Source organism: Micropterus dolomieu, linkage group LG02 (assembly GCF_021292245.1).
Source record: "Micropterus dolomieu isolate WLL.071019.BEF.003 ecotype Adirondacks linkage group LG02, ASM2129224v1, whole genome shotgun sequence".
In the NCBI taxonomy this organism is placed as follows: domain Eukaryota; kingdom Metazoa; phylum Chordata; class Actinopteri; order Centrarchiformes; family Centrarchidae; genus Micropterus; species Micropterus dolomieu.
The window spans coordinates 19031733-19044406 of record NC_060151.1 but is presented as its reverse complement, the minus strand read 5'-3'; the positions used below and the strand labels follow the sequence as shown (position 1 = coordinate 19044406).

The 12674-nt window shown below is 41.2% G+C and overlaps 1 protein-coding gene and 1 long non-coding RNA gene across 13 annotated transcripts in view; one reads left to right on the top strand and one right to left on the bottom strand.

Annotated features, from left to right (window-relative positions):
- LOC123957462 (BAH and coiled-coil domain-containing protein 1) overlaps positions 1-9900 on the top strand; it is a 64662-nt gene extending 54762 nt beyond the window's left edge. For all 11 annotated transcript variants that reach the window (XM_046030354.1, XM_046030325.1, XM_046030305.1 and 8 more), the window contains exons 19-29: positions 133-416; positions 748-828; positions 1316-1445; positions 1550-1664; positions 2351-2426; positions 4779-4887; positions 5023-5139; positions 5244-5405; positions 5994-7231; positions 7403-7639; positions 7762-9900. In XM_046030354.1, the coding sequence (XP_045886310.1) occupies positions 133-416; positions 748-828; positions 1316-1445; positions 1550-1664; positions 2351-2426; positions 4779-4887; positions 5023-5139; positions 5244-5405; positions 5994-7231; positions 7403-7639; positions 7762-7971 (2759 nt within the window). In that variant the 3' untranslated portion in view covers positions 7972-9900. The remainder of the gene's footprint in view (positions 1-132; positions 417-747; positions 829-1315; positions 1446-1549; positions 1665-2350; positions 2427-4778; positions 4888-5022; positions 5140-5243; positions 5406-5993; positions 7232-7402; positions 7640-7761) is intronic.
- The window catches only part of LOC123957559, a 59764-nt gene that overhangs the window by 16748 nt on the left and 30342 nt on the right, over positions 1-12674 (bottom strand). The gene's annotated exons all lie outside the window — the stretch shown is intronic.

The window sequence follows — 12674 nt, the reverse complement described above, 5'->3', positions numbered from 1 at the left end:
AAGACTATCCTTTGAAACTGATTCATAAGTCAACAAAGCTGCTCCACATCTTCATGGGAAGCATCTGTTTTGTGTTTCTCCTCCTGGCTTGTTAGCTTGGTCTAAATCTGTTTCTCTAATTGAACTGCACAGGCTTCCAGAGTCTGTCTGGAGCAGAAGGCGAAGTCAAAGTAAGGAAGAAGCCCCCCTGTAGGCTGGGCCTGGCCACTGCAGTGAAAAACCACCACGATGATCTCCGGCCTGAAGGGGTGAGAAGGCCATGTGTACCCAGGTCTAAGGAGCCTCGTTGGGGCAGCCTTGGGACCAGAGGCAACCGCTACCGGAGGAGCATGGGACTGGCTACCTTCCCGACCACCAGTGAAAGGCTAAAAAGGGCGACCCGCAAGAGCACTATGTTGAGAGGAGCAATCAATAAGGTTATCAGAAAGTATTTTTATAGAAATGTTGATATACTTAATTAGAAAAAATGGAATACTCCAACATTGCTTACATTTTCTAGGATAAGAAAATTGTACTAATAGCAATGAAAAAAAACTACAAAAATGAATAGTATAGTCTAAAGGCTCTAGCTCATTGTACATTTCAAAGTCACTTTGGGCCATCATAGCCTCCTAGAAATGTCAGATGATCCACCCCCTCACCACCTCCAAGCATAGAAGCAGCCACACACAATAGGTACCTCTTAACTGTTCTGATATGTCACACCCGCACTACTTATTTTGTCCATCCTCATGTTGATTTTAACAGCGGAGAAGTTGCTGGTCAGTTGGAGGACCATCTTCACAGAGTGAGGAGGGCAGCAGGGGACGAAGGACCAAGGACCAACAGGTACCAGTCACAGTGAATTCAAACAGCACTTACTTCTAACTCAGGAAACCAGGTGCATGCAAACTGCCAAACAGAATCCAATTCTGCAAAAAATGCTGGCCCTCATACATTCTATTAAAAATTCTGGTGATGTCTTACTGTCCTACATTTCTCACCCTGAAGACTGTTACTGTAGAACTATTAAAATTACTTAGCACATTAAACATAGCCCAACCTCCTGCTGAGCAATCGGAGGAAAGGATGGGAGAGGAGATGTGGAAAGAGGGGTGGCTCACACCTTCTGCTGTGACAAAGTGAATAAATGTTAGAGTAAAAGGGCTACTGATAGGAGATGATACAGGCACTGTGAAGTGCCCTGCAGTTAACTGCTACTTTGAGTGGCATGTTAAAAATTTATTCTATCACACTTAATATCTCCAATTTTATTTTTGTATCCATCACTGCATGCATTTATTCTTCTGTCCGTCCCTTCTATTATTTTCCACAGCCAACGGGACGAGCAGTAAGTCGGCTGCTGGAGAGCTTTGCCGCTGATGAGGGCTTTCAGATGGATGGCAGCAGCTTCTCAGAGGAAGAGGAGGACAGCGGCCATTTATGCAACAACAAAAGCCATGAAGGTAGGGGTAAACACTGGATATCTTGCAACAGTTTTTACAAGTATGAGATGGTTAAATAAGTGACGTTGAAATATTAATTGGGATGTTTGCTTTTCCATATGCAGCTCCTAACTGTGTCCTTACCAAAGAACTCTTAACTGATGGTCTGAAGGTGCTGATCTCCAAGGAGGATGAGCTTCTATATGCTGCCAGGGTCCACACTCTGGAGCTACCAGACATGTAAGTACACATGCAGTGGTTCAAGTGATCAGTCATGGAGTTTCTGAATATACATATAGATAAGGCGATACTACATTTTTACAAAGGTCATGTAAATACTTTCATAAATACCTTCAGATTATTTTATTCATCAAGGAAATTATTAAAGTTGAAATCGAAGTAAGGACAATACAATTATCAGACTGGGATTACTTTCAAATAACATGTTTACACCTTTATTGTCAGTTTACACTCTGCACATGTGCTAAAATGGAGAAAACTTTGTGCAAATTGGCATTTCTATGTAGAAGCTGAAAAACTGTGAAAACTAGGAAATAAAATTAATGAATTTTCCCAAAAGCTAACACATCCTTCTAGACATGAAGCCATCACAAAAAAAAAACATGCAAACAAGATATTGTGTAAAGAGGAATTTTCCATGAGAGGTCTAGAAGTTATCACAAATACCCAAACGTGTGCCTCTTTTTTAATCTCTCTTCACATCTTTCTTTCTTTCTTACATTACAAACCCCACATCATTTCATACCTAGCTCTGAGTTTCATAATGGCTCCTCTGGCTCAGGCAGCAAAAATATGCTATAACAACAGGAGAGTGGGAGTAACATGTGACATGGGAGCCAAGCAAGCATAATACAAGCATCTGAAAATAGGCTAATTTTTTTCTTTCTGCTGTGCTTTTTCTCTAGCTTTAACATTGTCATCGATGGTGAAAGAGGAAACCGCCCAAGAATCTATTCATTGGAGCAACTGTTACAGGAAGCTGTAAGTTCACCCCGCTGCACTAAAACACTCTTTGTTACAAGAAATACCATCACTTGTTTGGTCTTCTGGGTCACTCAACACTATTTCTCTTAAACATCCTTGTCACACTCTATGCATTACTCCACTGCCTTCCAGCCTTTCTGTTCTCCCTTGACTGTCCCTCAGGGTCATTGAAACCATCTTAACCTCTTACATGAATATGAACATATAGGAGGCAGGATTTTTGGGTTTATGTGTGTTAGTGTGTGTGAGCGTCGGTGAATGTCCGTTAAACCCAGCTGTGTGTGTGTGTGGAATAATCTCACTAACACCTGGATTCATTCATGTTTTCAAACTTTAAATGGGAGAGCTTTACACATCCCTACTGCTGCCAAAGTAACACATTTGCTTAAAGGTTCAGAGTGACAAAGACACAATGGTGTTTTAAGGGAAACTAGCTAATGATGACCTGTGATCCAAAGTGTGGTGCCATCCAGCTATTATAAGACTTATTGTATATCTATTTATCTATATCTAAATAGTTCACTCCTTTAATTTTTTCACTGCATCTGGGGTCATTGAGATTTTTTTTTTTACCTGGACCACAAGATTGTTTGGATTCTCGCTCAGTTTGATGTTAAGACAATTACAGCTTACCTAAGTCATCCATGTAATAAGACATAATTATATATTGTAGAAATCACAGCACATTCTTGGCTGGTATACATTTGGTTTTAGATAGGATGTGCTTCCTGGTATGCTTCGCATCTAGAAATGGAGTTTCATTATTTACTGCAGCAGGGGACCTTTGTCACATATTTTTACTGAGAGGATGCTGGTCTCTATGCCCTAATAACAGCTGGGTCACCCAAAGTAAAGCCATCATACCCACATATTCTCCAACTGTGGAAATAAGTCTTCACTATTGCCAAACAGAGCACAGGACGTTGTGTTTGCACACAATAGACTGAGCACAGATAAGGACCCTGAAAGAGTAGAGCAGAGTTTAACTGGCAGGATTGTGCCTTGGATTCATGTATTTTGCAGTCATTCTAATAGGGGAAAGGAGAAGCTGCTTAGAGGGCACAATAACTGTACTGGGACTTCATAGAAAATGGTTTTGAAATCATATTTCATCTAGCATTAGAATGATAAAGTAGTGATGTGTAAAAATCTTATTATGATGTTGAAACTATTTACACAAATTTTAGACTAGACGTAATTGAAGAATGAACATTTTGGTTATGTTGTATCGCATGTATGGAAGTGAGCTTCTTTTTGATAAAGTTGACTGCCATAAATTTTGACTTATGAGGAATTACTAGCTGTAAATGTAATGTTTTCAATTAAAGCAGGATAAGATATTCAGTTTGAAACCCCGTTTTTTCACCTCTAGAGAAACATATGTTTAAAGTTAACTGAGATAAATACATCACAGATGCATAGGATTCAATTACACTTCTTCAAGTGAACTTACTTTTGAAGTACTTTTGTATAGTATTAGGTTTTCTGTTTGTTTAGACAGTAAACCAAGAACACTAATAAAATAAGTCCCACGTTATTAGTTTTTTATATCTCCCTGTTGGCCAAGAGTTACCATTGCATTTCACTGTCCACACAAGATCAGTGATCATCAGGTGGCTGCAGCTCTACAGTGGAAGCTCTTGCCCCTCACACATAGATCCATTTACTATCTGACCACTTGTCTCCTCTCTCAACGTCAGCTCGCTCATCAGTGTTAGTTTTCCTACAAAGCCTTGTCATGGTGCAGTTTTAAAATTTTCAGCTCTACACCAAGCGCTTTTGGCAACTTTAGTCTTATCTAAACACTCACCAGATAGCAGCTGGTTCTAATTATGTAATACTTCCGCCTGCTTGTCTTTAAATTAGTACAAAAGCTGTTTATTTTACTCTGACACCAATACCCTGATTTTCACCGTGCTCCTTCTCCCTCCCCCATGCACACATACACACCCACATCCACACCTCATCAGTCAAAGAGTCCCTCGCCATGGCAACAGTAAATGAAAGCAACCTGAAAGAGCCCCCAGTGAGCGGCGGATGCTGGGGCTGCCTGCATTGTTGGAGGGAGGATCTGGCAACCTGCAATCACAAGCCCTCTATTCAGGCCCTCTTTAGTATTACTCAGCAAGTCAGGATTTACTGCATCATGGCTTCCGTTCTATTCAGCCCTGACTGGCACATTGGCACGAGATAAGTGCCGCTTGGAAACGTGACACAGTGGCTGCCCATGCACAATGCTCCATGGCTCTCACACTGTTTGTATGTGTGTGTGTGTGTGTGTGTATGCATGCATGTCTTTGTGCGTGCAGCATGTAATGAATCTTAATTATCTTTTTGTCTGGCCTTCAGGTCCTGGATATACGGCCAGAGTCAGAGACTATGCTCAGTGAAGGAACCAGGGTGTGCGCTTACTGGAGCGAACGTTCACGCTGCTTATACCCAGGCTACGTTCGCAGAGGTGAGACATCAACTGTTTTCCTATGACCTCTGTATCTTCAATTATACATTTAAAATATATGTATTGTATATACCACTTTTTTGCATTTGTACATTTTCCTGCAAACCTGAGGAAGTGCATTTCTGTCTCTTGCAGGTGGTTCATCTGATGAAAGGAAGCAAGGAGGAGTCATGGTAGAGTTTGATGATGGGGACCGAGGGAAGATTTCTCTCCCAAACATCCGCCTGCTGCCTCCAGGATACCAGATTCACTGTGGGTGTCTCCTCTCTCTGTAATTGGAAATTTTACCTTTCATGTTGCAGTGTATTGTCTACCTGTTCGTAAATGCTAATAATCTTATACCCCTTGTCCTTTAGGTGGGGAGTCATCTCCTGTCCTTGTGGTACCCAGAGGGACAACAGGAAAGAGAAGTTCTAGTCTGGAGCAGGCCCCCATTAGTGACAGACCCTCTGACAGACTCAACACTAACAATACTATAATCAACAGCCAAACTCTAACTGTTCACAAAAGAAGACCAGGTAAGAATTAACCCCTAAAACTCTTTTTTTCCCCACCTTAAATAACCTAGAAGTTTCAAAGTTATAGAAAAAAAACACTTTTTCCTGTGAAACGGTATCACACGTACTATTTGTCTGCTTGTTCCAACAAATCATTTAAACTATAATGGTAACATCGACCATTTCAAACCAAAATAACAAGTTTTATAGCTGCACCATTACATCAAATGTAAATATTCCAAATGTCTCATGTATCATTTTATACTAATATTAACTTTGAAATCTTTGAAAACCATTAGGATCTTGACTAGAATTCAAAACACATTTCTGTGGGTCTGTACACTGCTCAGCTTTAGCCTTGCAATAGATATTATCTTTGTAAAGTTTACAATGTTCAGTTTTTGTTCACACTTTGTCAGAGAGGAGTTGAATTAAATTCTTTTGATTTTTGTGGCTGTAAGTAGTTATTGTTTAGGTTGTTTTGGGCATATACGTTATATTAAAAGGTATATCTAATGAAACATGTTAGTATACAGTATCTACCAATACATTTTTCACCATTTGCTAAAATATATATATATGTATAGACATATATTTTCTTAATTCTAGGAAGACCAAAGGGTTCTGGGAAAAAACAAAAGCAGCAGCAGCAGGCTGAGAATGCCAATAAAAATCCTTCACCTTTCCTGGGTTGGCCTTCGTTGGCCAACACCAGGAAGAGGACGTCTGACAACCTATTTCAGCTCAATGGGACAACCAGGAAGGCCTTGAGGGGGAATGAGGATGACCTATTCCACCTGCCTCAGACTCAGCCAATGGCCTCCACCCCAGCTAAAGGCCTTTTCAGCAGTAGCTCCTTTGAGGTAGACTCTTTCAGCAGCATTGCAAATGGCTACTCATCCTTCTGTACTCAGTCTACAAGGCCAAGTCCGAGTTTATCTCTGGGCCCCAGAAGTGGGTTGTATGGCCAGAGGCGAAGGCAAGATGAGCTGGTTATGCCAAGGGGCCGGAAGTCTGGACAAGAGTTCCCGGTCAAGTTAGATCATGAAGGAGTGACCTCCCCCAAGACAAAGAACAGCAAGGCTCTGCTGTTGCGAAGTGGATCTACCAGTGTGAGTGGTATGCCCAGGACAGAGGCTTACTCTCACCCTGTACTGCTGGTTAAAGACAACAAAAAGGGTGGTGCCTCCAGGGTAGAACTTCTCTTAAAAGGAACCACACCTCAAAGAAAACCCTCCCATTCTCTGCGTCTGGGTGAATATGGTGACATGGGCTTCAGCTACCACAGAGAGTGTCACAGCCCCTACTCAGATCTGGATGATGAAGAGGAAGAGAGGAGGAGGGCTGCACTGGCTGCAGCCTCAGGAGGACTAAGGACGGCTGGCCGCTTCCTGTCTCGTCTCTCTGTCTCCTCCTCATCTTCTGGTTCTTCAAGCTCCTCCTCCTCAGGCTCTCTCTCCAGTTCCAGCCTGTGTTCATCTGACAATGATTCCTCCTACAGCTCAGAGGATGAGGACAGTTCTACACTGATGCTTCAGAGTTGTCTGTCTTCCCACCGAGAGCTTCTGCAACCCTCTGAACCCTCCACTTCTTCAAGGCCACACCAGCACTCCTTTGTGGCCAAAGCTGTGGCTCTTTCCACAGCCAAAGGAGCACCCCCTGACCACGTTTCCAACAGCAAATCCCTGAAGAGGAAAGAATGCACCAGCTCCACCTCCAAACCATATAAGGAGTTTGTCAAGAAACCAAGGATGCTTCCAGATGACACCTCATTTATTCCAAGGCCCAAGATGTCCGCATTCCTTGCAGGACGACAACTGTGGCGGTGGTCAGGAAACCCTACACAGGTGAGAATAATCTATCCATGTTTCTTCTGCATACCATCAATGTAGCAAATATGTGTCCTTTTCTTTCATATTAGTTTAGTTCTCTTAGGATACTAAACTATTACTAAAATACATAACACTAAAGGTTAAGAGAGGTAATAATAGTAATCAGCAATGCCTGGTTTTCCACAGCGGCGAGGTCTAAAGGGCAAGGCCAGGAAGCTTTTCTATAAGGCCATCGTGCGAGGCAGAGACACGGTGCGAGTGGGAGACTGTGCTGTGTTCCTTTCAGCTGGACGCCCTAACCTCCCATACATAGGTCGAATTGAGAACCTCTGGGAATCCTGGACCTCCAGCATGGTAGTCAAAGTCAAGTGGTTCTACCACCCCGAAGAGACCAAGCTAGGCAAGAGGCATCGAGATGGCAAGGTGAGATGGAGGTTACAATTTTATGGAGATTTGTACCATAAGGAACTTTCATATGACATTATTCTTTCTTTGTTGGTTAATAAATTTAATGATGCAGCTAATGCTGTCTTTTCCCTATCCAGCATGCCCTGTACCAGTCATGTCATGAGGATGAGAATGACGTCCAGACAATCTCTCATAAGTGCCAGGTGGTGAGCAGGGAGGAATATGAGTGTCTGACTCGCAATCAGAAGCCGAACAGTACCTTCCCAGACCTCTACTACCTGGCTGGGACGTATGACCCCACCACTGGTCAGTTGGTCACTGCTGAAGGGGTTTCCATCCTGTGCTGAACCTCCATGAGGACACTACTGAAGGACTCCTTTGGGGGAAGGATAAAAGTCCATGACATTTCCTAAAAGACTCTCCAGCCTTGGAAGACAACAAGTGTTCCTTGAGTATCTCTCAAGGACCCATGGACTAAATGTCAGCACCAAAGCAGGGCTGTCTGAGGTAACACACTGGAGGCATCTAACCTTCATGAAAGCGAAGGGGATGTCCACAACTGATTTATCCTTTCAAGAAGAATATTACAAAGTCTGGGTCTTCCTGGGCATCACAAAATTAAGTGGTGTTTCAATCGTCCACCTAATCTCCTTTAATGGATTCAGTGATTGACAGCTTCATAACTGTTTTTTAGGACTTCCAGCTCCTATCATATGTCACCAAAGGAGAGCAGAGAGTGCATTTGACTGTGCAAAGTACCATGAGACTGAAAAGTCTCTGTGGACCAATTCTTTAAAGGTAGCCTTACCTTTGGTGTGGAAACGAAAGTGAGGCATGGGGCTCTCCCTAGACCTCTTCATTCCAGGGAAGTTGAAAACATGTAAAGGATGTATTGTTGATGTCTGTAAATATTTTGAATTTTTCCCAATCAAGCCATACACTTCAGTACCTCTCACCTGTCTTAACTGTTCAGGTGTACATTGTACAGTTCAATTATTGTATTGTTGTCTGTTGTCTATATGTACATAAAAGCTATTTTATATAGGAGTTTATTGTATATATGAGATGTATCTTTCCATGTTTGCGATTGATTTATTTTTATATGGGTGTAGAATACATTATGTCGTTCTTCCTTTGCTTTGGGAAGTCAAGATTGAAGATGTTAGTGTTGCACTGCATATGCCCTGCTGAGACAGACAGACAGAGCACAAAGACAGAAGGATTTAGTCTATAACAGGACAAGACTCACTTTCTGAGAGAGAGGGGTCATCCTGTTAAAAAATAGGTCAAGTGGCTTTTTGTAAAAGTGTTCTGTTACTTCGCATTTTTGTTCTCCTATTTTAAAAACACCTTTTTATTTATGTACCTCTCTGTTGGTCATCATCACCAGGCAGATCCCACTGGACTGCAATCACGGGTCAAAAGTGATTTAAGATCAATGATAAGAGTATACCATTTTGACATAATATTTGTGTGTGATGAGTGTCCTGGCATCACTATAATCATGTCCACACAAATCAATTTAGAACAAGACTGGGTCTTTTAATGAAAATAATGAATGCATAGTTCAGCACATTATGACCTACAAAATACCAAAGTGTCTTTAATATCTTTATTTACTTTATTGAGATTTAACATATGTCAAGCACCTGTACTGAACTCAAATCAGAAATCACTGGTAACTTATAAAATACTTGTCCTCCACTATGTGCATATATATTGGCTTTGCATTGTGACAATGGTTTCTTGCACATTTACCTGCAGTTTTGGTTAGAGCAAATATGCAGCAGAACACCTGGGAGTGTAACTATGAAGGTCAAGGTACTGACAAAGTAAGATGTTGAGTACTGACAATTTGTTGAAATTAGTCTATTTTAGTTTCATCAGCCATCTGTGTCTATTTTGTACAGTACACGCACATACACAATGCTAACTGTGAAGGACAATCAGATTCACAAAGCAATGGACATAGAGTAGGTTCACTTGATCTGAAGATTACTTACATTTATTTAATTTGTGCCAAGTACATTTGGACTATTTTTGTCTTGTTTGATATGCAATCCTGAGTATTCTTTATTCACAAAGTTTTATTTTGTTCGCCAACATTTTATTTATTGTCAATGTTGCTGTTTGTTCATGCCAAGAGCGCTTTATGAGAATGTGACATTGTTTTTCTTGGTGTGATGTCGCATTTGCATTTCTTAAATAAAACTGGTCTTGTAGAGGCCATCTAGTGAAAAGAAATAAAGCAACACTGGATTCTTCTCATCCACAAACCTCTGTGAATTAATTCTATTATTCTGGCTGTGTCCCTTTCATCTAACCGCACCTGCCATTTTCCATCAACACATTTATGTTAAACCCAGCATTTGTGCACCAATTTCTACTATGTTCAAAATGTAGTTTTATCAAATTGTAAAAAAAAAAAAAAAAAAAAAAAAATTATTTTGCAAAATCCTCCCGAGTGGTAAAAATGTAACCACACTCACCAATTATAGTGTGTGTATGTGCGTGAGTGTGATTTGAATGTGATGGAGTACACGTTAGAAAGCCACTCCAAACAGAAACAGGATGAGACATTTCAGAGGGTCCCCTTGGATTCTGGAATAGACGGATTGAGTAAAGTTCTTTAATGTGACGAAGAGAATGTCTTTGAAAGACAGAATGAAGTTCATTGTGTCATCCAAATGCACAGACAAAATTAATACCAAAGTTTAAAGAACAGTCCACATGCATTGGTACTTTTTCCCACAAATATCTATGGTAGATTTGTTGATGTTTGAAAAGGAAGAGGAACAAAAATGGTTTACCCACTGAAGTTGTGCATGCCATCAGCTAATCAGTATCATTTGACTATAAGAACCACCAGAAAGGCAAATCAATAAGGAATCTTTAAGACAAACTTGCACTCATACTTTTGATCATTTGTGCCATCTTTGCTATTGGTTATAATGTTTATTCCCACCTATATCACACGGCTGATTTCTAACTTAACCATCCCCCAGTCTCCACCTGTTCTAGTTTCTTATTACTAGACGTGGTGATGGCAGCTCTTGCCTTGTTGTGCATTATATTTATCACATATCTCATTTATATGTGTGTGCTGGGCTCTGTTATTTATACCCCTTAGGGAGTAATGTGCGCCGCTTAGAATTTTGAGGCTACTTGGATTCATTCGTAAAGCACCATCAAGCACAAAGGCCCTTTTCTGCCAAATTATTTTATTTGTTGCGATAAATCCTTTGATGTAAGTGTCTCTGGCTGAACTAAGTTTATGTGAGCTTTGAGTTCCTTAGTAAATAGAGACAGATCTGTCACGGCATCAAATAAAGCCTACTGGGTTTAGCTGCCAAGCTCTGTAAATATGATGTTGACTGATACAGAGATGTGAATTTTCGTGATTCATGATAAAGTACATTTCAAATGAATTGGTTCATTGTTGGTGTATCTGTGGGGTGGTAGATAACCATGATATAGGCCCAAAAACTCCCCAAGCCCTTGAAGTCTGTCTGCATTCAATGTGTTAACGTTTTCAAGATTTGTAAATGTGTAATTTCTGTATTTGTGCTACAATTTTTTACAAGTAAAATCTGTGGTATGGATCAAGATTTTTATAGATATATGAATAAATAAATAACAGAAAATGTAAGATTGTTTTTTCTGATCAAAATAAAGGGATTCATATACACATTGTTCACATCTCTTAAATGAAGGACAGGCCTAGATGTAAAGGAGAGCACTCTCTAGTGGACCACAAAGCACACTACATCACACAAAATAATGTAGCAAATTGAAAAAACCTTTTTTTCTATAGTGTAGTATTATGAGTTTTTAGTCTATAACAGTAAACAGAATGCCAGCAGCAATATGAAGCCTTCTCCATTCAGTGCCTGAAGCAGCAGGTATTTTCCTCTGTCTTAACACACCATCCATGACCTACAGCATCTGTCCATTTGCATACATGCTCATCAACTTTGACAAAGCCAATCTCTGTAACCTGAATCAGTTAAATAACGACTGGCTAGGCCCAAAGGACACACAATGTGGGTCAGTGACCTTTCTCTGCAGGCCCAGGGTTTTTTTTGTTGTTCATGGAGCCCGAGTGCTGCCACCCATCCCCCTAATGCCCAGACATGGACTAATGGGCACATCAGTCATCTCCAACAGCGGCCCAGTGAACACAAACAGCTCTGTTTACCACCACAACCTTTTGTGTTGACTATGGCCACTGCCCCGTGTCTGAGCCATGTCCCTTCCTGCATCAGCAGCATGGGTGTAGGGGGAACTCTCCTCATTACTGGAGCTGAAGAAGGGGTTAAGAGTGGGTGTGTGGGGGTGTTAAGGTTATTATCATGTTTTGAGAGGGTTTCGCTTCATTACTCCTCTGTGCTTAGAGAAACACAGTCAAGATAAGATTCACCAGGGATCTAACAAGGGCAATTTAGGCTGTATATTTATGACAAATTATACATACTGAATGAAGCCAACCCAACATGCTGTATCTGTGGGAACGACAAGGTCGCTAAAATAGGTCAATGCACCAAATCTGTCTATTGCTTTCCTCATTTGGACCACGTTTTAAAGTCTATAACCTGGATTCTGTCTCACTCGACAGACCGGTTTGCCTGTCTTACTTTTCAGTGCCTGTCTGGTTCAGCTCGCTCAGCATCCAGACTGTGTTGCTCAGTGTCAACAGGAGGAATGCTTTCCTGCACAAATATCTACACCTCATAAATGTCTCGCCCTCTGCTTGACCCTGTCTGGCCTCTGACTGTGAGGGGGTTGAACAGGGGACAGAAAGCCTGGTGTGTGTGTGTTTGTGTGTGGAGGAGCAGGGTTGAGGTGAGGTCTTGGGTCTTAACAAGGTGCTGGGAGAAGAGAGCAGGACAAACAGATCATTCAGACACTGACTGCTTCTGCTTAAAGGGCACTAAAGCCCCAATCTCTTGTTTTTGAGCATATCAATTATGGAGCAGTTCCAGCCACTGTAGAATAACCTCAACCATACTGTGCAGAAGTAACACAGAAGCTTTCAAGCTATTCCTCTATG